The sequence below is a fragment of the Heptranchias perlo genome, chromosome 5 (assembly GCF_035084215.1).
Source record: "Heptranchias perlo isolate sHepPer1 chromosome 5, sHepPer1.hap1, whole genome shotgun sequence".
Taxonomy (NCBI): domain Eukaryota; kingdom Metazoa; phylum Chordata; class Chondrichthyes; order Hexanchiformes; family Hexanchidae; genus Heptranchias; species Heptranchias perlo.
Window position 1 is genome coordinate 67,641,642 of NC_090329.1, and position 26,695 is coordinate 67,668,336.

At 41.3% G+C, this 26,695-nt stretch overlaps 1 protein-coding gene across 4 annotated transcripts in view; it reads right to left on the reverse strand.

Annotated features, from left to right (window-relative positions):
* Positions 1-26,695, reverse strand: part of LOC137321832 (A-kinase anchor protein 7) — a 187,267-nt gene that overhangs the window by 154,487 nt on the left and 6,085 nt on the right. For all 4 annotated transcript variants that reach the window (XM_067984544.1, XM_067984543.1, XM_067984542.1 and 1 more), the window contains exons 2-5: positions 24,819-24,974; positions 13,500-13,639; positions 9,483-9,619; positions 7,615-7,775 (exon numbers count right to left, since the gene is read on the reverse strand). In XM_067984544.1, the coding sequence (XP_067840645.1) occupies positions 7,615-7,775; positions 9,483-9,619; positions 13,500-13,639; positions 24,819-24,974 (594 nt within the window). The remainder of the gene's footprint in view (positions 1-7,614; positions 7,776-9,482; positions 9,620-13,499; positions 13,640-24,818; positions 24,975-26,695) is intronic.

Here is a 26,695-nt window from a genome sequence, read left to right on the forward strand (position 1 = left end):
ATCTGTACCATATTTGTGCCTGATTCTCCTGAACCTTGAGAGGAGCTAAGGGTATCCCTACAGGCCTACCTCTCTACTTGCAGGTTTCAGAGTAGTAGGATCACAGAAAGCAAGCCAGACAGGTGCATTTGCACCTCAACAGATCAATAAAGACAGTGGCTGTGTATGTCTCTGCAACTAAGACTATCCAAGATATCCTTCATTTTGTTGGTCTATGCTTTATACTTTCATTAGGCATTTTCAACCAAACAGTTTGCAGCTAAATAATAGGAATTAAAATTCCGATGACAACTCATAAAATGGCTTCAAGTTCTTTCAGGCTGTCCCATGAAACTAGTGCATGTGCCTCCATTAGTTTGCATTGATCAAAGTAATCAAAACAGTCTTATTCACTGCCATGTGAGGGGCCCACACCTATACAATGAGGGTAACAGAGGGAGGATCTGGGAACCAGTAAAGATGTGTGAGAGCTGTGTCTTGGTGCAGAACCAGATTAATGTCAAGTCTGTAGAGCAAAACCATTATGTGCACTTGATTTGGGGTGGTATATTTCATACTCAGAATATATTCAAAACATCACTTTTATAATTGACTTTAAGTTCTATTTTTAATTTGTATATTGCTTTATCCTGTAACTTGACCACTAGATGTTCTATAGCCATCTTATTTCTACTGAGATGATCAATACAGTTGACATTCATACAAACTAGGAACATCACTGACATGAACAACAGGTTAGCCTGCAATTATATTAGAACTACATACACCACAGGCAAGGACAACAGTTCACATCTAATTACATTATAACCAGATATACAAGGAGAATTTATATAGAAATGTCAAATAAAATTTAATACAAGTGGGAGTAAATCAAAGCTAAGATGCCAACCTCGAACCTATAAATATCAGACAAATCCTGTAATTATCAATAAAAATACACATTGTACAACCTTCCACTTCACTCTGGGAAAATAGACACTGCATACCTTGCCATCATAGTAAACAAAAACATTTGAGAGCATAGTGGTTTGGGCTCTAAAAGAGTAAAAATGTTCAGGTCCTGTTGCATGACTGCTGTAAGGCTGAAAGAGAGAATATTTAAATAGGGCATTCACTGGCAGAAATAGGGCAGTAACACCCGAAAATGGTGAGGAATGACTTATTGTCCCGTTCCCACCGTCGCTATGGCCACTACAAACTTCCCTCGGCCCACCGCTGGGCAGCCAGAGCACCTGCCTGAGTCAAGCAGTAGTCCCTTTAATTCTGCAAATCGGCATCCTATGACATACATATGAAGCAGTTTGCCATTTTAGGGCAGTACTGGGTTGAATGTGCACCTTCATCCGGCACATTATTGTGGTGGCCCAGAGCCTGCGAACAGCCCCAGAGTGCTCGTTCTCTGCACACAGCCCCCCCCACCACCCCAAACTCCCCAGCCAAATGCTAATGAGGCCCAGCCCTCAAAATGGCTGGCTTCCCGAAATCTGTACCAGGGGAATAATCGACCTCACTGTGTTCAGATGTAACAGTTGTTTTCTGCCACTAGGAGCTACCCATGAGCCTTGCAGGAGCCCCAAACTCCCATAAAGCAAGTCCCAGATCTTGAACCAGTGAATGTGTCAATCACTGTGAGTAACATGCAAGTCCCTGCATTACAAACTGTTCTCTCAACACAGCAATACGCAAGTGCATATCACAAGTATTCTGCAGTCCAAACACTTCGTGGCTAATGCTTCAATCAGAAATTATGTTGAGTCTGGATGTTTCATTTGTAATATAGGTCAGATTATTTCCCATCACTAAGAAAAGAATACACATATTCACACAACACATTAACTAATTCAGATCTCCTTTTGCACCTTTTAAAAGAGGATCTATAAGAGTTTTACACAATTTTAGACAATTAGAAGAGGAATCATTGTGCGGTATCCAGAAACACACACTCCCCACCATGTGCTGTGGTACTATACCACTTAGATCAGGAAGATCCCAGTTAGATCTCTGGTCTCCAACATGTTAGATCTCAGCTGGGATGGTGGCATTATAAGACAACTGGCCTCAGTACCTCAGGCAGGAGATAGGAAAAAAAAACTCAGACAGGGTCCACACCCCTGATCATTACAAAGTACCTCTCCTGAAAGTGCATAAGCGGATGTCAGGTAAGGGTGTGGTTGACTCTTAATGCCCTCAGAGCAACTAGGGAGGGGCAATAAAATGCTGCCTTGCCAGTGCTGCTCAAATCCCAAGAACAAATAAAAAAGTGGATGTGAAGATCCTCACAGCTGAATACCCACTGACAGTCACAGTCTAAGCTCTCCAATGAAAGATGGCTACTTGGGCTGAATAATGCCACCCACTGAAGCATATTCCAGCATAAATCACAGCCTCTAGAGAAAGAAAAGATGTATAATACTGATTATTCATATTTAGCAACATCATAAAGTTTTGTAAAGAAATAGGCCAATGTCTCATGTTTCACTCTTGGTAAAGCCAAGTCATTTAGTGTTTCATATCTCAACAGTTGACTCTTTGTACCAAAGATCTGGATGTCAGTCAGCAACCTTCTTCGTAGGTTTCCGAGACGATAATTGTTTGGTATTCCTGACATTTATACTGGCCAAACAGAGCCAAATTTTGTGTTCATTAGTTCATCTGGAAATGTTTTCCCCCACGTTTTCACTGATTAAGTAACTGGGTCATTCCACAGCAGAGCCTTTCACAACTGGTACCCAATGTAAAAGTAAAAGGGAGAGAGCACTACACAGAGGTCACTCTCCCTTGACGGGAGGGAAACAACTTGGCAATGCAAAAACATTTGTAAACTAAGTAGCCTCCATTCACTCACATGTGATTATAATACTCAGGTTACAAAGATTTTTGCGGCTCTATTGAACTTTGTGCATATGCAGCCCATCTGCCGCTGAAACTAGGGTTGCCAAGTCTGGTTTGACGTATTCCTGAAGATTTGATCATGTGATATTTGATCACATGACAATCGACACTCAGGTGAAGCTTAATCACGACATTTGATCGCGTGACATTTTCCCACTGCTTGCAAATGTTATTGCATTTACCTTAGTTGAGTGACTTAGCATCACCAAGCCCTGAAAATACTTGACTCTTTGTTTCATAGTGAGATGAAGAACATAATTTATAAATCAAAGAACACAAAAGAATAGAAAGATTTAAGGATAAGTAATATTTAAATAAAAACGACTTCTGTGATGTTTCCACAGTATCGACCTCAGTGAGAAACGCTAAGTAAATTCCAAAGATTCAACAACATCATCGATGTAAGTAACTTTTAACTAAAGTTTTCATACAAATTTATGACTTTTTACAATACATAGCAAGTTATAAAAATAATAAATAAAACCAAAACCAAACCTAATTCAATTCATTGACTCCCACACCCCACTGCTGAAGCTCAGCTTCAGGGAGGTGAGGCTCAGTCCTCAGGGGGCATCAACAAAGCTGCCTGACTTCTGTAATAAAATACATTGTACAACAGCGCTTGGGAGAGGGAAAGAGAGAGAGGCTGACGTGAACTCTCCCTCCCAAGTTTGTGTTGCTCTCTCTCTCCCTCCCTCTCCCAGTTTGTGTTTCTCTCTCTCTCCCTCATTCCTCAGTTTGTGTTGCTCTCTCCCTCCCTCTCTCTCCCATCTTGTATTTCTCTCTCCCTCTCCCAATTTGTTTCTCTCTCCCTTTCCCTCCCTCCCCAGTTTGTGTTGCTCTCTCTCCCTCCCTCAGTTTGTTACTCACTCTCTATCACTCCCTCAGTTTGTGTTGCTCTCTCTATCACTCCCTCAGTTTGTGTTGCTCTCTCTCTCCCTCCCAGCTTGTGTTGCTCTCTCTCTCCCTCCCAGCTTGTGTTGCTCTCTCTCCCTCTCCCAGTTTGTGTTTCTCCCTCTCCCAGTTTGTGTTTCTCCCTCTCCCAGTTTGTGTTTCTCCCTCTCCCAGTTTGTGTTTCTCCCTCTCCCAGTTTGTGTTTCTCCCTCTCCCAGTTTGTGTTTCTCCCTCTCCCAGTTTGTGTTTCTCCCTCTCCCAGTTTGTGTTTCTCCCTCTCCCAGTTTGTGTTTCTCCCTCTCCCAGTTTGTGTTTCTCCCTCTCCCAGTTTGTGTTTCTCCCTCTCCCAGTTTGTGTTTCTCCCTCTCCCAGTTTGTGTTTCTCCCTCTCCCAGTTTGTGTTTCTCCCTCTCCCAGTTTGTGTTTCTCCCTCTCCCAGTTTGTGTTTCTCCCTCTCCCAGTTTGTGTTTCTCCCTCTCCCAGTTTGTGTTTCTCCCTCTCCCAGTTTGTGTTTCTCCCTCTCCCAGTTTGTGTTTCTCCCTCTCCCAGTTTGTGTTTCTCCCTCTCCCAGTTTGTGTTTCTCCCTCTCCCAGTTTGTGTTTCTCCCTCTCCCAGTTTGTGTTTCTCCCTCTCCCAGTTTGTGTTTCTCCCTCTCCCAGTTTGTGTTTCTCTCTCTCCCAGTTTGTGTTTCTCTCTCTCCCAGTTTGTGTTGTGTTTCTCTCCCAGTTTGTGTTGTGTTTCTCTCTCTCTCTCCCAGTTTGTGTTGTGTTTCTCTCTCTCTCTCCCCCAGTTTGTGTTGTGTTTCTCTCTCTCTCTCCCCCAGTTTGTGTTGTGTTTCTCTCTCTCTCTCTCTCTCTCCCCCAGTTTGTGTTGTGTTTCTCTCTTTCTCTCTCCCAGTTTGTGTTGTTTCTCTCTCTCTCCCTGTCCCAGTTTGTGTTGCTCTCTCTCTCCCAGTTTGTGTTTTTCTCTCTCTCTCCCTCTCCCAGTTTGTGTTTTTCCCAAACTCTCCCTCCCTCTCCCAGCTTGTGTTTCTCTCTCTCCCTCCCCCAGTTTGTGTTGCTCTCTCCCTCCTTCCCTCCCCAGTTGGTGTTGCTCTCTCTTTCCCTCCCCCAGTTTGTGGTTGCTCTCTCAGGACTCATGGACTATCCAGGTGATTTTCGTTGGCCCCGATGCCGTCACTCACACAACGGCAATGAAGCGGTGTTTCTGAATAGTGGGGAGACCAGCAGAGATCAGACAACGTGGTTTGGTTGCAAGCCACGACTGCCAGGGTACTGTGCATGCGTGAACCGTGCATACAAGGACCGTTTCTCAAGAGTCCCAGCAGCAGTGCTCGGGAGACCAATCGCCCATTCAGGGAGACTCCCACGCAAAGCAGGAGGGTTGGGAACCCTAGCTGAAACCCTCATCCATGCCTTTACCACCTCCTGACTCAACTATTCCAATGCTTTCCTGGGCAGACTCCCATCTTCCAACCTCCATGAACCAGATCATCCAAAACTCTGCTGCCTGTACCCTATCCCACACAAAGTCCCATTCACTCATCACCCATGTCCTTTAATGACCTATGTTGGCTCCTGGTCCCTCATGCCTCAAATTTAAGATGCCAAATTCTCACATTTGAATCCCTTCATAGCCTTGCCCTTCCCTATCTCTTGTAACCTCCTCCAGTTGTACAACTGTCCTGAACCCTCTGTTCCTCTGACTTTGCCTTCTTGTGCAACCCCCCCACCGCCATCTGACCATTGGAGGCCGTGCCTTCAGCCTAGGCTCCATGCTCTGGATTCTCTTCTTAAACCCCTCTCCTTTATACCTCCCTCCCCTTCTTTAAGACTCTCCTTAAAACCCAAAGGACAGGAAAGTGGAGTTGAGGTAGAAGATCAGCCATGATCTTTTTGAATGGCGGAGCAGACTCGAGGAGCCATAAGGCCTACTCCTGCTCCTATTTCTTATGTTCTTATGTTCACCCTTCCTAATGTATCCTTCCTAGATTCGAAGTCCATTTTTTGGATTACACCTCAGATGCAGTTTGGGATTTTTTTTTTGTTAAAGGTGCTAAATAAATGCAATTTGTTGCTGCAGACTAAATTGCTTACAAAAAAACCTGACATCCCTACCAAGCCACATTAGTCATCCACAACTTCTACTGTGGTTTGGGCAAGGTATACAGTAAATCTGGTCACAGTAATAACCTGATTAATGTCAAAAATCAACATTTGCTGTGGTAAAACCAAAGTTCCCCAATGTTTTAGAAACAAAAGGCAACTTCCTTCTAAATGTTTAAGCACAAACTAAAACGTCAGGCCCGCTCATTCACTTTGTCAAAGTACATATATTGGGAAATAGTTTCTAAAATTGTTCTGTGTATTTTACGAACAGGCAACTATTTTTGGAGTTAAAAGGAAAAGCCCAATCTAATCAGGACTACCAATCAACTACTGTCCTTTCAGGGAGGAAACGACAAATCTTCAGAGGAAAAGAGGAGGAATGCATCTATCCCAACCAACTAAAAACAAAATGAACTGAAGAACTGTGAGGCCGAGTGTAACAAACAGTGGAAACCCTGTGGTGCCTGACAAATCATAGAAAGCACTCAATAAGTTGCGTGCAGGTACTACCATAAATTGTGGATTTGCGCTGTTCCAATTTTTATATCAGTACACAGACATCAGTGGCCAGTCAAGGTGTTTACTAAGAAAGAGGCTTTGTTCTAGGCTATTCGATTTTGTAGATCACATATTGCCTTTGATCAATTATTAAAAAGAACAGTTTGTTGGTTTGACTCTAACCAATGTCCCTTTGATGGAAAGAAAATCTCCAACAGCGTGATACTTTGTATGGTGTGTTAAAGCTGCCAAGTTATCTCTGTATTTTAAATTATCCACATCATCCAGAATTGGACATCATTTTATTTCCTAAGTATTCATATCTTTCAATAATTTGTAATATTGGAATTAAACAAGTGAGATATTTCATTATTATTTAATTGTTGTGTGGATATAGTCAAGGCTGCTTACTCTCTGATCATCCAACATCAATGTTAACTGTAGGTCTACAAAAACTAATCTGATGTCACTGCACTAGGGAATTTTTCATCTTTTTAGTGTCAGCAAATAACCAACTGTCCCATTTCCCCTTTGTTAGCAATAAAATGTAATCAGCTTTCAGCTGCCAGTGGGTGAAGCACTGCACATGCATATCAGCTCATAAGTTCTATTTTCCCTGGCCAAAAGTCACAAAGCCAGCGGTATAATGCCTGTCTGCCGGTTCTGCACTGTCCTAAGCAGGTACTGAAAGTATAACTTTGCCTTGAGTTTGTTAGTTATGTGTTCACCCAAACAAAAATGCAACTAAATTTTTGAGAATTCATCCGCTTCCTTTGATGTTTCACAACAAAATGAAAACTTGGTAAAACATTACTGTGCCATGAGCAAAACGGGGGGAAAAAATTAGAAGAACAAAACATTCTGTGGGAGAACATACTCATTTATATCTTAAACTCAACACCAACAAAATATTTCCTGAGCATTAAGTCAAAAGTTGTGACTGTTAACAAAAAAAAAATTGCCGGATTAAATGAAACACCAGCCTTGAAAAACCACTACAAAGCAGTACTTTTAGATGAGTATTCCAGAAAGGATTTCACGTATTTAAGAAAAAAAAACTAGCAAGTTCTGAGTACATTTGCTATAAACAGGACATTTTGACAGAAATTATTCAAAAATATTTGCAGAACTGTGACTGAATAAACATTTTCTCTTGTGAGCATAATAATATAAAACATCTTTTCAAACATCTTTTTGAAGCAAATTCAAAGCAATCCATTTACCTGCAATATGTGCTAGTGTTGTCAGGTGTTCGTTTTGCACCAGCTGCGCAAATACCACTTCACCTCTAAAATCTGCAATCCCTTGAAATTGCAAGGCCAGCTGTGCTCCCTGTAGGATTTCCTGCACTGTCTCCTTGCATTCTTCAACAGCACTCACTGCCCTACCAGAAAGAAAATCAAACAGCTTACATAAACAAAGGAATAGGTTTTAACTCTTATCACCCAGTTCCACTCATGCAAAAACTCTGACAATGGCCAAGTACTTATTTTGTCAAAATGTTTTAATTTTTTTCTCTGGCAGTTACTGAAAATACACTTTTTGTTTTGCTACTAAACAAAATATACTGGACAGTTATGAAAGCGAGCAAAGCAGTGCAGTCTGAAATACAAAACACTGAAGAGCAATTTGTACAAACCTAAATAGAGCTTTGTGGCAGTGAAAAGGGTAAATATTAACTGTGTTTCTCTTTATAGATCTACAAAGGTAGATGAGGATGGGATATCAATGTCTTTGTATTTGATTGCACATAAAGAATGTGCATTGGTTCTAAATTTCCAAGAGATGCATGCCACAAAAATGGGTGTAGAAACTGGAAATCTGTGATGGGAATCAAACGACTGGGGCCTGGAGTTTCCTCCATCGGCACAACCCGGAAGGTGGACCTGAAAATGAACTCAATGTCATGCTCATTTTGCGGATGTCAAGTTATGCCCAATTATCCTCCGAATCTCATTACAATATGCCCAAACTTAAAATTGGTGGAAATCAGCGTAAACAATCGCAGTCCAAGGAAAGTGCTGAACTCACACCATCTATTTCTTCTTTAAGTATGAAAATTTAAGTTTCAACTCATTTAACCATCATTCATGCACATCAGGCACAGCATATTTAAGAACCTGTATTCAGGGAAGCTTTTCAATTTTTAATGTAACTTATATGTATGCCATAAAAATGCATTAAAAGAAACAGAAAATATAGTCCAGGTCTCTTGAGGATAAATTTGTAAAAAAAGCTAACAAAAATTACAATAAAACACCAGAAGAATGACTTTCTTTCCCATTGCAGCTGAAAATTTGGTCAAAAAGCGAACCCTCTGAACAAGCGCAATTGGAGGATACTGACACTTAAGTGTTATGGCATGGCCAGTTTTGTAGGCAGAGATTCGTTCGGGCGTGGGGGGGGGGTGGGGTTTGATGGACAGACCTACAAAATCAAGGAGACTTGGGTGTATTGTAATTACATGTGTCACTTCCTTACGTCCAACATTCCTTGATGTTTTAAGCTAAGTAATTGGTTTGCGTCCAGATTACACGTGTCTCTGGGCGCAAATGCGGAGGAAACGCCAGGCCTGGCAATTTATTGTACAAGACTTTTCTGAAAAAGATTACTTCCAGCATGTTCTCCTAAATGTTTTGAAAAAGTAATAAAGTGAAATATACTGAGAAGCCTGAAGCTATGGATGATTCAGGATAAAGAAGACAGGTTAGTGAACCAAGTAGAATGCAAAGTGAAGACCACAAAAGGAAATGGCAACTAATGCAGTAAGGGGGGGGGGAGGAAAACATAATACCAGCAAGCTATTTAAGTAATCAATGTTTTTCGGTTATGTTACTTTCTCTCCTCTTTCCATCATTCACCAGCTTAGATGGTGGGCAAACAATTTGAATGACTCCTTCTCTTTCCCCTAGGAGTAGGACACTCACCCAAGCAATCTGCCAAGGAATGGGAAGGTAGGAAAACAACTTTAAAAGTGGGAAAATACAGTATTGAATAGCCATTTTATAATGCTTCTAGAAATGTAACACAATTGAATTGTATTACCCAGTTTAGCATTCATTGCAAGGAACTCTTTTAAGAAATTACTCACTTGTTCACTTCCACCTCACTTGCAAGGTATGTCACAAGAATGGTGATGTGAAGACAGGCAACTGGTATCATGGCCTTGGAGAGTCTTTCATCCGTTTGGAGTGCAATGTCTTGCACAGCCTTGATACCACCTACAATCTTAAGTAATCACAGAAAATAAAAATAAAAATTAATCTAGGTATATTTCTAGTGAAATAAATTTATAGCAATCCATGGTAGAAATATACCACACATAGCAGTAAGTTACCTGCTGAGAAACTTTAATTTTGATATAGATTCCATCAGCAGTTACAGGCGATAACATATAAGTGAATGATTGCAGAGGGGAAAATAATTGCAAGAAAGCTCAAAACAGAGCAAGATTTGTTTTCATCGGTGTTACAGTACATTTTAGCTGCTTCAGAAACCGAAGCAATTAACAATTTGGAACTTTCACCTCCTACAATGTCTTAGCCTAAAGTGAGTAATTATATGTTTGCCAAAGCACATCATGACAGTTTTTATAAAAACATCTTGGGTCATAAGTTCAGATAGAACATCCCCTTTGGTTCTTCTGGAAATTAAACATTTTGATATATTCTCTTTCCCGTCAAAGAAAAATGTCTTTTTTTTTTGAGTGAAAATGATGCAATATGCTGAAAGCTGGGACAAAAAAAATTAAAGTTTTCAGTATTCATAAAAATCTAATGTTTTGCAGAGCAACCTTTATTTGATGAGGATGCAAATCTTTTTGACATGTACACAAATTAGCCTACAGAGGGAGCCAGATAACAATTACTCATTGTATACTCAGGCTGGGAACTCTGAATAATCATTATAAGCATCAACTAATGAGCTTGTTTTTCAGCTGTAATGAATGTAAAGGGACTTGTGACCAGTATTCACAGAATGTACAAGCTCAAGTTGTCAGTGAATTTATTGGTTGATTTATTACCTTTAAAAAAAACATGAAATAATTACAGAAAATTTGGGTGCTGCTTCACAAAATAATTTTACAGTATAGGCAAACGTGCAGCCAATTAGGTTAAGTGAATCTATGCAGTTTTCAACTGAAAAGATGACTAAATTAACACATCACACTAAACCAATCTGTTTTGATTAAAATGCTGAACTGGACTGTGGGTTCTAATAAGGTCAGTGCCACTTGGCCTGAGGCTCATAATTGGTTCGAGAGGCAACATTCTACAGAGTTTTACATCTAATTTTTTCAATATTTCAAAGCATTACACAAGATTATTACAGGATGCGGTGGACCTGAATCAGATGCAGTAAAAATCTTCCATGATAACTCAAATGTGTGTAAGTATTCCACATGAGTGGCACTTAACCAATACAACAGAAAAATATCTTGTTCTGTCTCTAGTCTGTGCTAAGGCAGCTCATTTCAGCTGGGGTAGTTCTGCAATTAGCTTCAGCATCTGTGAACTGCTGTAAGAAGGGCATCCAACAGAATTTCCCCCTTCCACATTCAATTATCATTCAGCAACTGCTGCTGAAAGTGCATGTTGTGGGCACCAAGCTCAACTGAGATGGTCCCAAGTGCACCAACACTGTCTAGGCCTGCACATGATGAATGGAAACTTGGGTGAGGCACTGGAGGGCTGCATCACCAGTTGAACAATACGCCAGCACAATGAAAAGCCATCTTCAGAAGAGGAAGGGTGAGCGAGAAAAATCCAAGGGAAACGAGAGAGGAAAAAGAAGTGAAACAAACTTCGGAATAATGGAAATTTCTGAGTGAAAAAATAAATTACACGTACGTTTGCACCTTTACTTTTTTTTAAAATGTTTTCTCCCTTTGCCACCTTCTCATTACATGCACAACATAACAGCCTGGAGATCAACCAATCTGTTTCCAGATCTCGTCAATATCACTTCCCAACCTACTACTAGGAGGTAAACAAGCGAAGCCTGCCTATCACTCAGGGCCTCCCTCAGTAACATTCAACACACTCTGCAGAGAATCATGGGTACAAACCTACATCCTGTAACTCTTATGGTGCGTAGAGCACTCCCAGACATCACACGAGTTCTGTGCTTCATATTTGTTCTCCATAGAGTCAAACCCCCAATGCTGGTCCAGGTCATTCCTTTCTTGGAGAATGTAAACAACCCAGGTCAGAAACAATGGGCTGAATATTTCAAAAGAGTAGTGCTTTTCCAGTAAACCTAACTGTAAATAACTGCAAAGTTTCCCTACTTTTTAGGCTGACTATAGATTTGATAGTACAAAGGAAAAGTACAAAGAAAGATACTTAAAGCTACAGAGCATTTTGGAAAAGAGTAGTCAAGAGCTGGCAGCCATGTAGATGTTTGGATCTCCTATGAACTAAACCACTATGTTCCCAGTTGAAACATTGGCCCAGAATTTTCGGGGAAAATAACAGCGAGTTAAATATGTATGCTGTTATTAGTGCGTAAAAAATCCAGGAATTTGTGGCAAGGAAGCGATATGTCGTGAATTGTAAATCGCCACAAATTGTTGGACGATTTGCACCGCTCTGCATATATCCTCAGAAAAACGGGAGCTCACCGTCAATCTCCTCATGAATTTCAAGAAATTGCTGAATTTGCACAGTAAATAAGAAATAAACACGCCGCAGAAAGTTAGGGCTGGTATTTAACAATGTAAGGAAGCTTTTAATGACTAGATTTATGTTCCTGCAATGGTACTCAACCTCGGAGGTCCAGAAAGGGAACAATTGAAACCGTGGAGTATCACTCCTGCAAGAAGTAAATTGTCCCTAGATGTTTTTTTTAAATGTAATTTTTTTTTTCTTACTTTTCCTTTCTGTCTCTTTTTTTCCTCTATCTTTCATTCCAATCTTTCTTTCCCTCTCTTTATTTCTCTTTCTGTATCTACTTTGACTCTAATTCACCCTATTTCCTTTTCAATCATTCCTCTGTTTCTTTCTCTATCCTTACATTTAATTGGTTAAGGAGATGGACTGTTGGTTCAGTCATTCACCAAAGGTCCCAGATGCCCCGTTGACCTCACGCATCGTTATCAACACGCACTTCCAGCAATTTGTGATGCAAAAAATTTCCCAGCTGAAGGGTGAGGAAAAAAATCTAACAAACGGTGCACATCACAAGATGCCCCACTCCAGCGAATTCTGGACTATAATTGAGGTGGGAAGGAAGACATTGACAGAAAACTGTGCTTTTATGGGAAACCACCATTTTTAAAAGTGTAAAACATTATCTTGTTCGTGATAAATTTAAATACATGTTCTCAACTACTGCAACACCCAAACTATGCTCAAAACCAGAGTATGTCCATTATTCTCTTTTGATCAATACTACAATGTCCACTGTGTTGCAAGAGCAAGTCATAATGATGAGTGTAACAGGGGGGAAAGGTTTTTTTGTAACATGTTTACTATGTTAAGATAGCCCATTAATTGGTCAAAAAGGTCTCCCATAAGTTTTTGGTATTCAAAATGTTGTAAAATTAACAACTCATGAAATGCTACTAATAATTTTAAACTGCAGTTAATGGCAGCATTTTAATGTGATCATTAATATTCTTATCTCCGAGGAGAACATAAAAGAAATTACAAGCAAAAATAATTAAGAAGAATCCACTGAGCGACAGTGGTTTGATGATAGGACTGGATATGAAGGAATTCCGAGAAGCACAGGAATACGCAGGACCGAAATGGACCATTGTGGGTCATCTGGCCAATCCCAAAATTCAGGAAATGCCATATTCTAGTCTATCGCTCATACTCATCCATTACAAGATGATATGGTCACTATCAGCTGTTCTTTTCTAAATGTATTTATTTGAGCTCTTTATAAAGTTGTTCAATTTAACAGGTAAGAGTTTGCTTATAATTAGGCCCTACTGGGGAGAATGGAATGAGCAAACAGATCTACACCCTTTCTCAGCTCTATAGATTGGAGCACGTTAACACATGAATAGTTCTGATTGCTGAGTTAAAGAGTTTAGCCGTCATGCATACCTTTTGCAAAAAATTACATTTATAATGTAAATATAAAATTACTGAAATACCTTTGGGTTTGTTATTGGGATAGATACAAAGTAATTTGGGTGAGCCTTTTTCTTCTTTTTTTGACCTGCATCTTCTTCATTCTCACCACCTAAAGTTCGCTTTCTCTTTTTCTTTGAATTCTTTTCAGGGGCTGTAGTGACTGAAAGAAAAACAAAGAAAATACAAATATGTTCTCAAAACTTGTTAGTGTCAAACTCAATTATATTAAATTAAATCATAATCCATTAAATCCCAAACTATCCCACAGAGGATACAAAACAGGGTCTGCTTTGGGTACTATGTAACTGAGTTTGAATATCATCAAAAATACATCTACGACGTGGGGTTCAGGAGCTAGATTTAAAAAGTTAGCCGATGGGAATAGAGGCATTTTCTCTTATACACCATGGTTTTGGTTGGGTGAGTTAAGCATTGAACCAACATTGGGAGAGGGTGAAGGGGGAGGAGGAGGGGAAGAGGGAGAGGTGAAGTAGGAAGGAAGGGGTGGGAGATGGGGGAGATGGTGCAATTTTTTACTTTTTTTTAATTATACGTCTATTTTCTAAGGTTTATTCTCTTCAATTTATTATTCAAAAATTAGATAATCACATTATTTTATCTTCACTCAAAATTAATTCATACAATCTTCCACATTTAATTCATGTCATTGTGATTCTTCTCATACTCTATTTCTAATGTAAGGAATCTTACAACACCAGGTTATAGTCCAACTGTTTTATTTGAAAATCACAAGCTTTCGGAGGCTTTCTCCTTCGTCAGGTGAGTGTGGGATTCCATGGAAGGTTACCGCATTTATAGTCAGAGAACAATACCTGGTGATTACAGATAATCTTTCCAACTGCCAGTTGTCAAGGCAATCAAAGTGTTCAGACAGAGAGATGTTACCTACAGGACCACCGAATATACAAACGGCCAGAACAAAAAACAGAGAGAGAGAGAAACATCCGAAAGGAAGAGAAAGACAGAGAATGACCCGTTGTATTAAAAACAGATAACTTTTTTTCGCTGGTGGGGTTACGTGTAGCGTGACATGAACCCAAGATCCCGGTTGAGGCCGTCCTCATGGGTGCGGAACTTGGCTATCAATTTCTGCTCGACGATTTTGCATTGTCGTGTGTCTCGAAGGCCGCCTTGGAGAATGCTTACCCAAAGATCGGTGGCTGACTGTCCTTGACTGCTGAAGTGTTCCCCGACTGGGAGGGAATCCTCCTGTCTGGCGATTGTTGCGCGGTGTCCGTTCATCCGTTGTCACAGTGTCTGCATGGTCTCACCAATGTACCATGCTCTGGGGCATCCTTTCCTGCAACGTATGAGGTAGACAACGTTGGCCGAGTCACAGGAGTATGAACCATGTACCTGGTGGGTGGTGTCCTCTCGTGTGATGGTGGTATCTGTGTCGATGATCTGGCATGTCTTGCAGAGGTTGCCGTGGCAGGGTTGCGAGGTGTCGTGGGCGCTGTTTTCCTGAAAGCTGGGTAATTTGCTGCGAACGATGGTCTGTTTGAGGTTGGGTGGCTGTTTGAAGGCGAGTAGTGGAGGTGTGGGGATGGCCTTAGCGAGGTGTTCGTTGTCATCGATGACATGTTGAAGGCTGCGGAGAATGTGGCGTAGTTTCTCCGCTCCGGGAAGTACTGGACGACAAAGGGTACTCCGTTGGTTGCGTCCCGTGTTAGTCTTCTGAGGAGGTCTATGCGATTTTTCGCTGTGGCCCGTCGGAACTGTCGATCGACGAGTCGAGCGTCATATCCCATTCTTACGAGGGCGAATTTCAGCGTCTGTAGGTGTCCATCGCGTTCCTCCTCGTCTGAGCAGATCCTGTATATTCGCAGGGCCTGTCCATAGGGGATGGCTATACACCAGATACATCGACGACATTTTCTTCCTATGGACCCATGGCGAAGAATCACTGAAGAGACTACACGATAACATCAACAAGTTCCATCCCACCATCAAGCTCACCATGGACTACTCCTCAGAATCGGTTTCTTTATTGGACACACGAATCTCCATCAAAGACGGGCACCTCAGCACCTCACTCTACCGCAAGCCCACGGACAACCTCACAATGCTCCACTTTTCCAGCTCCTACCCTAACCACGTCAAAGAGGCCATCCCCTATGGACAGGCCCTGCGAATACACAGGGTCTGCTCAGACGAGGAGGAACGCGATGGACACCTACAGACGCTGAAAGACGCCCTCGTAAGAACGGGATAGGACGCTCGACTCATTGATCGACAGTTCCGACAGGCCACAGCGAAAAATCGCATAGACCTCCTCAGAAGACTAACACGGCACGCAACCAACAGAGTACCCTTCGTCGTCCAATACTTCCCCGGAGTGGAGAAACTACGCCATGTTCTCCGCAGCCTTCAACATGTGATCGATGACGACGAACACCTCACCAAGGCCATCCCCACACCTCCACTACTTGCCTTCAAATAGCCACCCAACCTCAAACAGACCATCGTTCGCAGCAAATTACCCAGCTTTCAGGAGAACAGCGTCCAGGACACCACACAACCCTGCCAAGGCAACCTCTGCAAGACATGCCAGATCATCGACACAGATACCACCATCACACGAGAGGACACCACCCACCAGGTACATGGTTCATACTCCTGTGACTCGGCCAACGTTGTCTACCTCATACGTTGCAGGAAAGGATGCCCCGGAGCATGGTACATTGGCGAGACCATGCAAACACTGCGACAAAAGATGAACGGACACCGCGCAACAATCGCCAGACAGGAGGGTTCCCTCCCAGTCGGGGAACACTTCAGCAGTCAAGGACATTCAGCCACCGATCTTCGGGTAAGCATTCTCCAAGGCGGCCTTCGAGACACACGACAACGCAAAATCGAACAGAAATTGATAGCCAAGTTCCGCACCCATGAGGACGGCCTCAACCGGGATCTTGGGTTCATGTCACGCTACACGTAACCCCACCAGCGAAAAAAAGTTATCTGTTTTTAATACAATGGGTCATTCTCTGTCTTTCTCTTCCTTTCGGATGTTTCTCTCTCTCTCTCTGTCTTTTGTTCTGGCCGTTTGTATATTCGGTGGTCCTGTAGGTAACATCTCTCTGTCTGAACACTTTGATTGCCTTGACAACTGGCAGTTGGAAAGATTATCTGTAATCACCAGGTATTGTTCTCTGACTATAAATGCGGTAACCTTCCATGGAATCCCACACTCACCTGACGAAGGAGAAAGCCTCCGAAAGCTTGTGATTTTCAAATAAAACAGTTGGACTATAACCTGGTGTTATAAGATTCCTTACATTTGTCAACCCCAGTCCATCACCGGCATCTCCACATCATGACTCTATATCTAAATTCTAAAAATTATTCGTTCACTAACAACCCACACCCACCAAACAAGACTTAAATATAATTCTATTTCTATTATAAATTAGTTCATTAAGCTGCAAGTCTTGGATCAGTGGTAGCACACTTGCCTCTGAGTCAGAGGTCATGGGTTCAAGTCCCACTCCAGAGACCTGAGCACATAATCCCTCAGTAAAGCACTGACAGTTCACCACAGTACTGAGGGAGTGCTGCACTGTTGGAGGTGCCATCTTTCGAATGCGACGTTAAACTGAGGCCCTGTCTGCCCTCTCAGGTGAACTTAAAAGATCTCATGGCATTGTTTGAAAAAGAGCAAGACAGTCTCCCCAGTGTCCTGGCCAATGTGTATCCCTCAATCAACATCACTAAAAAACAGGTGATCCGGTCATTTATTTCATTGCTGTTTGTGGGACTTTGCCTTACGCAAATTGGCTGCCGCGTTTCCCTACATTACAACAGTAACTTCACTTTAAAAGTACTTAATTGGCTGTAAAGCGCTTTGGGACGTTCTGAGGTCATGAACAGCACAATATAAATACAAGTTTGTTCTTTTTTTTTTAAATCATCCACGTTCAACTCAACCTATCACTCCATCTATTCCTCGATAATTAAATTATTTTCCAAGCACACCAACTAACATTATAATAATTTATTTGGTAACACTACTGGAACGATTTTCAAAAAATTTATTACATTTTAATTCAAATGACTACTTAATATAGTTTCCACACTTTATTTCCTATGCTCACTCATTACTTTTCTTCAAACTGTCTCTAAAATATACGCACACACTGAAAAAAACATTCAACATTCAAAAAAATTCAGTCAAAAACCCCATAACACAAATCAGAAATTTTAAACAAATAAACATCCCCATTGCCCAAGTACAACAGCAGGGATATTGACTAGTTATTCATAAATATGCTCCTTAAAACATTATGGGCGCTAAATTGGGCCGTGTAGCACCCGTTGTTTCGGCGCTGCACGGCCTCTCCGACATCCAAGATGGCGTCTTGGATGCGCACGCACGTTTCCTGCGTGACGTGCGCCAGATGCCATCTTGGGATAGGAGTTTATGCAGGCGCAGATAAGAAATGCTGGAATCATGTAAAGTAGGGAGAAAATGACTTCAATCAGTGTACAATGCTGATTTAAAGTGATAGACACCATTTTGGGACTTAACATTCAACTCAACGCACGGTCTTAACTCCCGACCATCTGAACGTGTCTTAGAGTGCCTAGAGGACCCCCTACCAGCGCTATTTAAAGGGACCATGCAGGATTTACAGGTTAGTGGCTGGATTATTGCCTCTGGCTGCCAAGACATTTGTAACTGTTTTCGGAGGTCTCCTGGACTTCAATACTAGGACGCGGGGACATAGCCTACCATTTAGAGCCAGGACGTGAAGGAGTGAAGTTAGGAAATGCTTCCACACGCAAAGGGTGGGAGATGTTTGGAACGCTCTTCTGCAGACAGCAGTTGATGCTAGCTCACTGTGAATGTTAAATCTGAGATTGATAGATTTCTGTGAACCAGGGTTATTAAGGGATACGGGGCTAAGATGGGTACATGGAGTTAGGTCACAGGTCCATCATGACCTCAACGAATGGTGGAACAGGCTTGAGGGGCTAAATGCCACTGCCACTTGCTGCCTCTTGATATGCGCCACCTTCTCCTGCAAGAAAGCGGGATGTGTGCCTGGGTGATGTGCGCCTGGGTGATGTGCCTATCATGGTTAAATAGCTGCCAGTGTGTGTGGGCGGCTTAAAACAGTGGTAATGTGTAAGGGCGAGAGGAAGCATCTGATTGGAAGAGTTGAGTACTGATGGAAAGAGTTTGGGGGGGTGAAGTGCGTGGTGCAGTTAGTAGGAGACGCCACTTGACAGTTGACCTCACTCACCTTGACCACTCGTCAAAGCATTGAACTTCTTCCTGCACTGCATCCGTGTTCATGATGCTGTATGCCTGGCATTGACTTCATCCCCCACTGGCTCCCTCTGTCTTTTGAGTATATGTCTGGAGGGCCTCTTGCCCTTTCCCCCACCCACTGCGGATATAGGATGACCCTCCTTCTGTTCACCTCTTGCACCCAAGGTCTCTAGTGCATCAGCAGAGAACCTTGGCGCATACACTCTTGCAGGCCTGGTTTCAACTCAGATCGGCAGATTGATGAGGTCTGGCATGCAGATTGGAGGATGTGGGATTTAATAGTGTGCAACCTTTATTCAATGCTTTAACATAACTCATCAGTGTGTAAACATAGGGATGGGACCTGCACCTGTGTTTTATGTGTGTGATGTCTGATCTCTGTTCAGACTCCATGCAGACAGTAGACTGTTACTTTCATCAAACAACAGGTACAAGCTACCTTTAAGAGATTTCTAAGGAACATCCTCCCTTTAAGAGATTGAGCTCCCTCTGGTGGTGGAAAGTGCAAATTGCATTCATTCCACGTGCAAGGCCTGGAAACGAACCCTGATTGCAGGTAAGTGCTCCCTTGGCACCAAACTTGCGTCTTGCCTGCCCAGGGTCCATTGGGCGCGGGGTGTTGGTGCATCATGCTAACATCGCCCAGAACGGACCTTATCCAATTTTTCCCCCAATGTTTTTGAATATTGTAAATTAAATTTGCAAGTCTCTAGCCAGATTTGTATAGTATTATCTTGGTTTCAGTGTAGTTACTATGCTGCAGGCAAGTTACATAGAATGTACAGCACAGAAACAGGCCAATCAGCCCAATAGGTCCATGCCGGTGTTTATGCTCCACACAAGCCTCATCCCTCCCTACTTCATCTAAGCCTATCAGCATATCCTTCTATTCCTTTCTCCCTCATGTGTTTATCTAGCTTCCCCCATAAATGCATCTATGCTAGTCGCCGCAACTACTCCTTGTGGTAGCGAATTCCACATTCTAACCATGATCTGGGTGAAGACGTTTTTCCTGAATTGCCTTTTGAATTTATTAGTGACTATCTTATATTTATGGCCCCTAGTTCTGGTCTCCCCCAGAAGTGGAAACATCTTCTCTACGTCTACCCATCAAACGTAAAACCTTAAACTGAATGTGCTTTTGCCACACCTAAATTCCATGCAAAATTTATGATTTATGACTGCTGACCTGTGTAACCATAGGCAGAAACATACATAAATACATACATAAAGACAGGGGCATTGTTCTATTAAGTCTATACTGCAATCACTGAAAGCAAAAAATTACACGTGTCTAGCCAAAGTGAGGATAATTCAGCTTAACTTGTTTTTAAAAAGAAAACTGGCTCAGTGAGTAAGTGGTGTGTAACTGAGAATTAGTCCCATGTTCAGTCTCTGGACTGTCATAAATTAGGACATCTTACCCAAAACACTGCAAGTGACCTCCTTCTATCCAAGCAGGAGTGAAAGGTTAGAGGTAAAGAGAGGGAAAGGTTAGGGTTAAAGCTTCTGACCACTATTCTGTGGCTCCTGATAGCAATGCACATGTGTGGATGTCAGGAAGGACACATTTGAGCTCAATTATGATACTTCCATGGAATGAATAGCCTGCCAACACCCAATGTCCATACATACATGAAGAATGCTTGTTTGGCTGAAGACAAGAGAACTCCTGCCACCCATAGGATTGTACCCTAGCAACAGTGAATGCCTTCAAGAGTGGTGTGCAAAGGAAGAAAACTGAAGGGACAACAAAATAAGAAGAAAATTGCATTATTCCATCACCCACTTTAAATCGACAAGCCATAATTCCATGACTTGTCCTTTTGCAGAATTTATGAAACTGGGCCCTGTAGTGTGTGCTGACGTTAGTAGAGATAAAACTTTTAACACCATGGAACACCCATGAAACAACTCAAACCGCATCACTGGACACCTAAAGAAACACTGATATGTTTTAACATTTCATATCTCTGAACCCTCTGAATTTCCCTTTGTCCATTTCAATCTAATATTTTCAAACAACATTTTCAGCATTGAAAAAATACCTTGCCCTTGCACAAAAGATGACGCCAAGCCAAACTGACTGCAAACCTCTCCAAAGTAGTGAAACTGTATTTATTCATTTTTGTTTTTCAGTTCATTTTCAAAATCATTTTTTCACAGATCAACGTACAGCTTCTAATAGTAACTTCTCAACTTCTTCATTGGAATTCAGCCTTTAAATTATGTCTGTGCAGCAGTTACGCAAAAAAATCATTTTAACCAGCAATGTTAACCAACAGTGTCACTATACTTCTACAAATTTAACAGCGAACATGCAAATTCAATAGGAACATAGGAACATATGAACAGGAGTAAGCCATTCAGCCCCTCGTACCTGCTCCGCCATTTGATAAGATCATGGCTGATCTGTGATCTAGCTCCATATACCTGCCTTTGGCCCATATCCTTTAACACCTTTGATTGCCAAAAAGCTATCTATCTCAGATTTAAATTTAGCAATTGAGCTAGTATCAACTGCCGTTTGCGGAAGAGAGTTCCAAAGTTCTACCACCCTTTGTGTGTAGAAATGTTTTCTAATCTCGCTCCTGAAAGGTCTGGCTCTAATTTTTAGACTGTGCCCCCTACTCTTAGAATCCCCAACCAGCGAAAAAAGTTTCTCTCTATCCACCCTATCCGTTCCCCTTAATATCTTATAAACTTCGATCAGATCACCCCTTCACCTTCGAAACTCCAGAGAATACAACCCTAATTTGTGTAATCTCTCCTCGTAACTTAACCCTTGAAGTCCGGGTATCATTCTAGTAAACCTACGCTGCACCCCCTCCAAGGCCAATATGTCCTTCCGAAAGTGCGGTGCCCAGAACTGCTCACAGTACTCCAAGTGTGGTCTAACCAGGGTTTTGCATAACTTCTGCCCCCTTGTACTCTCGTCCTCAAGATATAAAGGCCAGCATTCCGTTAGCCTTATTGATTATTTTCTGCACCTGTTCATGACACTTCAACGATTTATGTACCTGAACCCCTAGGTCCCTTTGGACATCCACTGTTTTTAACTTTTTACCATTTAGAAAGTACCCTGTTCTATCCTTTTTTGATCCAAAGTGGATGACCTCACATTTGTCTACACTGAATTCCATTTGCCACAGTTTTGCCCATTCACCTAATCTATCAATATCCCTTTGTAATTTTATGTTTTCATCTACACTGTTTACAATGCCACCAATCTTTGTGTCATCGGCAAACTTAGATATGAGACTTTCTATGCCTTCATCTAAGTCGTTAATAAATATTGTGAATAATTGAGGCCCCAAGACAGATCCCTGCGGGACTCCACTAGTCACATCCTGCCAATGTGAGTACCTACCCATTATCCCTACTCTCTGTCGCCTTTCGCTCAGCCAACTTCCTAACCAAGTCTGTACTTTTCCCTCGATTCCATGGGCTTCTATCTTAGCTAACAGTCTCTTATGTGGGACCTTATCAAATGCCTTCTGGAAGTTCATATAAATAACATCCATTGACATTCCTCTGTCCACTATTTTAGTCACCTCTTCAAAAAATTCAATCAGGTTTGTCAGGCACAACCTACCTTTCACAAATCCATGCTGGCTCTCTCTGATTAACTGAAAATTCTCGAGGTGTTCAGTCACCCTATCCTTAATTATAGACTCCAGCATTTTCCCCATAACACATGTTAGGCTAAGTGGTCTATAATTCCCTGGTGTCCCTCCCTCTCCTTTCTTAAAAAGCAGAGTGACATGTGCAATTTTCCAATCCAGAGGGACAGTTCCTGAATCTAGAGAACTTTGAAAGATTATAGTTAGGGCATCTGCAATGTGCTCACCTGCTTCCTTTAAAACCCTGGGATGGAAACTATCTGGTCACTCTTTAGTGCTATTATTTTCTTCATTACTGTTGCTTTACTTATATTAATTTTATCGAGTCCCTGTCCCCGATTCAATATTAGTTTTCTTGGGATTTCCAGCATGCTATCCTCTTTTTCTACTGTAAATACTGACGCAAAGTAATTGTTCAACATGTCCACCATTTCTCCATTGTCAATGACAATATCCGCACTTTCAGTTTTTAAGGGGCCAACACTGCTCCTGACCACCCTCTTTTTCCTAATGTAACTATAAAAGTTCTTCGTATTGGTTTTGATATCCCTTGCAAGTTTCTTTTCATACTCTCTTTTTGTAGCTCTTACTATCTGTTTTGTGACCCTTGATCGAAGTGTAGTATTTATACATATTTATACATATGTCAACATATTAATGTGACTTGAGCATACAATCTAGGCTGACACTTCACTGCAGTACTGAGTGAGGGCTGCACTGTTGGAGGTGCCGTATTTCAGATGAGACATTAAACCGAGGCACCGTCGGCCCTCTCAGGTGGACATAAAAGATCCCCTGGCACCAAAGAGCAGGGGAGTTATCCCAATGTCCTGGCCAACATTCATCCCTCAACCAACATCACTAAAACAGATTATCTTGTCATTTATCTCACTGGTATATGTTGGACCTTGCTCTGCACAATTTGTCTGCCGCATTTGCCTACAAGACAAAAGTGGTCACACTTCGAAAGTGCTTCATTGATTGTGAAGCACTTTGGGACGTCCTGAAAAGCACTACACAAATGTAAGTTTGTTCTTTCTTAATGAATTATTTAGGGTTCAATACTATCCCAGATAACCAGGGCGAGAAATTTTAAAAACTGTTTATGTCAGGCCGTTGAGCTATTTGCTTGAAGTTGTCTACTGCAATGTCATTAGCTGCTGCAGTGTTTAGCAAACTAATTTCGGTCAAGTCTTTCAGAATAGATTGTTGGCTTCACCTGTACTGTACACCAAAACCAATTAAGGGGAGGCTAGATAAATTCATGAGGGAGAAAGGAATAGAAGGAAGTGCTGATAGGGTTAGATGAAGTACAGTGGGAGGAGGCTCATGTGGAGCATAAACACCAGCATAGACCAATAGGGCCGAATGGCTTGTTTCTGTGCTGTAAATTCAATGCAATTCATTCATTCCTCCATTTTTTTTTACAAATGGGTACTTTACTGTTAAGGTAAATAATGAACAATGTTTACTCTTACATCAACCCACTGCTTTTCTGTTGATTTATTTACGACATAATTACAATTAAAGGACTTGTCCTTGGAACATTTACTTTATATCCCTTGGGAGATCATTTTACTCCCCACTTCTGGACACAAAGGATCATCAGCAGATAATGTAAACAATGACCACCATTGGTGTTGGATGCCCTGGCCAATAAGAAAGTAGAACTTGCATTTATATAGTGCCTTTCACGATCTCAGGACATCCCAAAGTGCCTTACAGCCAATGAAATACTTTTTTCTTGTTCACTGGTGGACTGAGCTCTCAGACCACCTGTACAGGTCAATGCAGTTTTACTTTTCTGGCCTGTATAAGTTTTTTCCCATGCTGCCACCAGTGCTCTGAATCCACCCTGCAGTGTAGATGCCCAAATTCAGAATAATGGAAGCCCCAAAGGCCACTACATGGCACAACCACTTTCACTGGAAGCAGCTCTGGAATATTAAAAAAAACATTAGTGGAACAGATTAACTGGAAGGGCACTCATCAAGGAGATCAGCTCCACAACAGTGAAGAGGTGGAATTTATTTAGTTAATGATGTCTATCCCAGGCTTTTTCTTGTCCTTTTGTAAAAAAAAAACTCAGTGGGAATGGACAGCATGAGTTGCAAAGACAGTCAATAAAATAGAACCCATATTTTCCATGTCCGTGCACAGCAACTTCTCTAAGGAGCCCTGTAAATTCATAGGACTGATGAAAATTCACATCACTCTCCATACATACCCATAAATTAAAGTAACCAATTATAATTCACTAACACTTGAACAAACATACATGCATCTATTTTAATTGAAGCCAGTTACATTGTCTGGAAACAATTTGTAAACACAGATCTGTGGACACCTAGATGTTATCTCTAAATTCACAATGAACGTGAAAAAAACAGAACCACACCACTAAATACAAAACTTACAGCCATACTCTTCTCTGATCTCTGCATGTGGAAATGGAAGTTCCGCCAGGAGACTATTGATTTCATTCTCTGCAGCAGATTGATTTTTCTTCCTCTTTCTTGCCTTCAGCCTCTTCTTTTTAGTGTCCTCTGTCTTTTGTGTCCCCTCAGGAACATCTATACAGAAGTAATAACCATTAGAAATAAATATGTATGATCAGACAATATCATTTAATAAGAATATTTGGATTAAAATCAATCTGACTGAGTCATTCATACCCATTTACAGCATAACTGAGAAATATTCAAAGGTACCAAGTCTGCATAAAGTGATTTTCCAAATTTTATATCACAGAAAATATCAGCGTATTTTGAAAGCTGTGGAGGTTTTCAATACTTCATGGGTTTGTTATTCACCTTCCTGTTTTCAGTACAGTTGCAGAATGTATCAGTATTGAGGCTCCGTTTCCTCTCTCAGGTAGATGTAAAAGGTCCCATGGCATTATTCGAACAAGAGAAGAGAACTGGGAGTTCTCCCAGTGTCCTGGACAACATTTATTCCTCATTAGATGTATTCAAGAAGGAGATAGATATATTTCTTAATGCTAAAGAGATCAAGGGAAGTGGGGAAAAAGCAGGAACAGGGTACTGAGTCAGACGATCAGCCATGATCATTTCGAATGGCCTACTCTTGCTCCTATTTTCTACGTTTCTATGTAACCAAAATTACTAAAAGAGACAATCTGGTCATTTATCTCATTGCTGTTTGTGGGATCTTGCTGTACACAAAGTGGCTGCTGCATTTGCCTACACTACAACAGTGACTACATTTCAAAAGTACATCAATGACTGTCAAGCACTTTGGGATCTCCTGAGAACATGAAAGACACTATAGAAACGCAAGTTTTTTCTTTCACTCATTAAATATGTGTTTAATCTGGGTTCTTACTGGGTACTGACCCACAAAAATCTACACGATCAAAATAATGGATTTGTTTCTTGCAATGCTGGTTAACAAAGAGTACAATGAAGTATTCTGTAGCAGGGAGGTTATGTACTCCTTGTGAGCCTTTAAAATCTATTGAGACCAAGCAGCAGCATAAAATATGCCATTCCACATACCCTGAACTATATACAAAAGCCAGTTTGCTGAGCTGACCTATTCTACACAACAATCTCAATGGTCTCTACCATTCAGAATTCTGGAGTTGAATTGGGGTGGTTCTCAAAAAGCACAAGTGAAATCTCTACATAAATAAAAAATTGTCTTTTGTGTTATATTGTCAATAGCCCCAATTTGTTTGGGTAGATGTATGAAATTTTCAAAGAGCTGCTTTGTAACCGTTTTTCACTCTGGATTCAGTAAAGTGCAATGGAGTATACATTAAAAAAAATCATGATGTGTCCACTTGAACTGTGGAAAAACATTGCATTACATAACATATTTATTTTTAGAAACTTAAGCTGTGTATAGACAGTGCATTTTGAGCTCTACAGCACTTAGAAGAAGTGCTGGTAGTTACAATTCTGTTACTGGTGGGAGAGCTTTGAGGTGATGAATAAATATCACACTTGAAGCGTATCACACTAAAAGTGACAAGACTACATTAAAAGTTAAAAATTAGCATTGTGGTAGTCTTGGAATTGTGGCAGTGCCCAAGATCACAACCCACCAGTTTCTTCAGTTTCACTCGAATGCAGAGTCTAATGTGTTGTAAAGGTTGCCCTTAAGATTTCAAATTATATTCTTAAAAAATTCTTAAAAGCATTTTCAAATAAAATAAAGCAAAAGATGGATCCACACATAGGTAGCCAGCATGTTCTGTACTATGCCAACTGCTTCCCAATCAAAAGACTTTAAACTTCCCAGTGGTCATTTAGGAAAGCATAATGTGCTC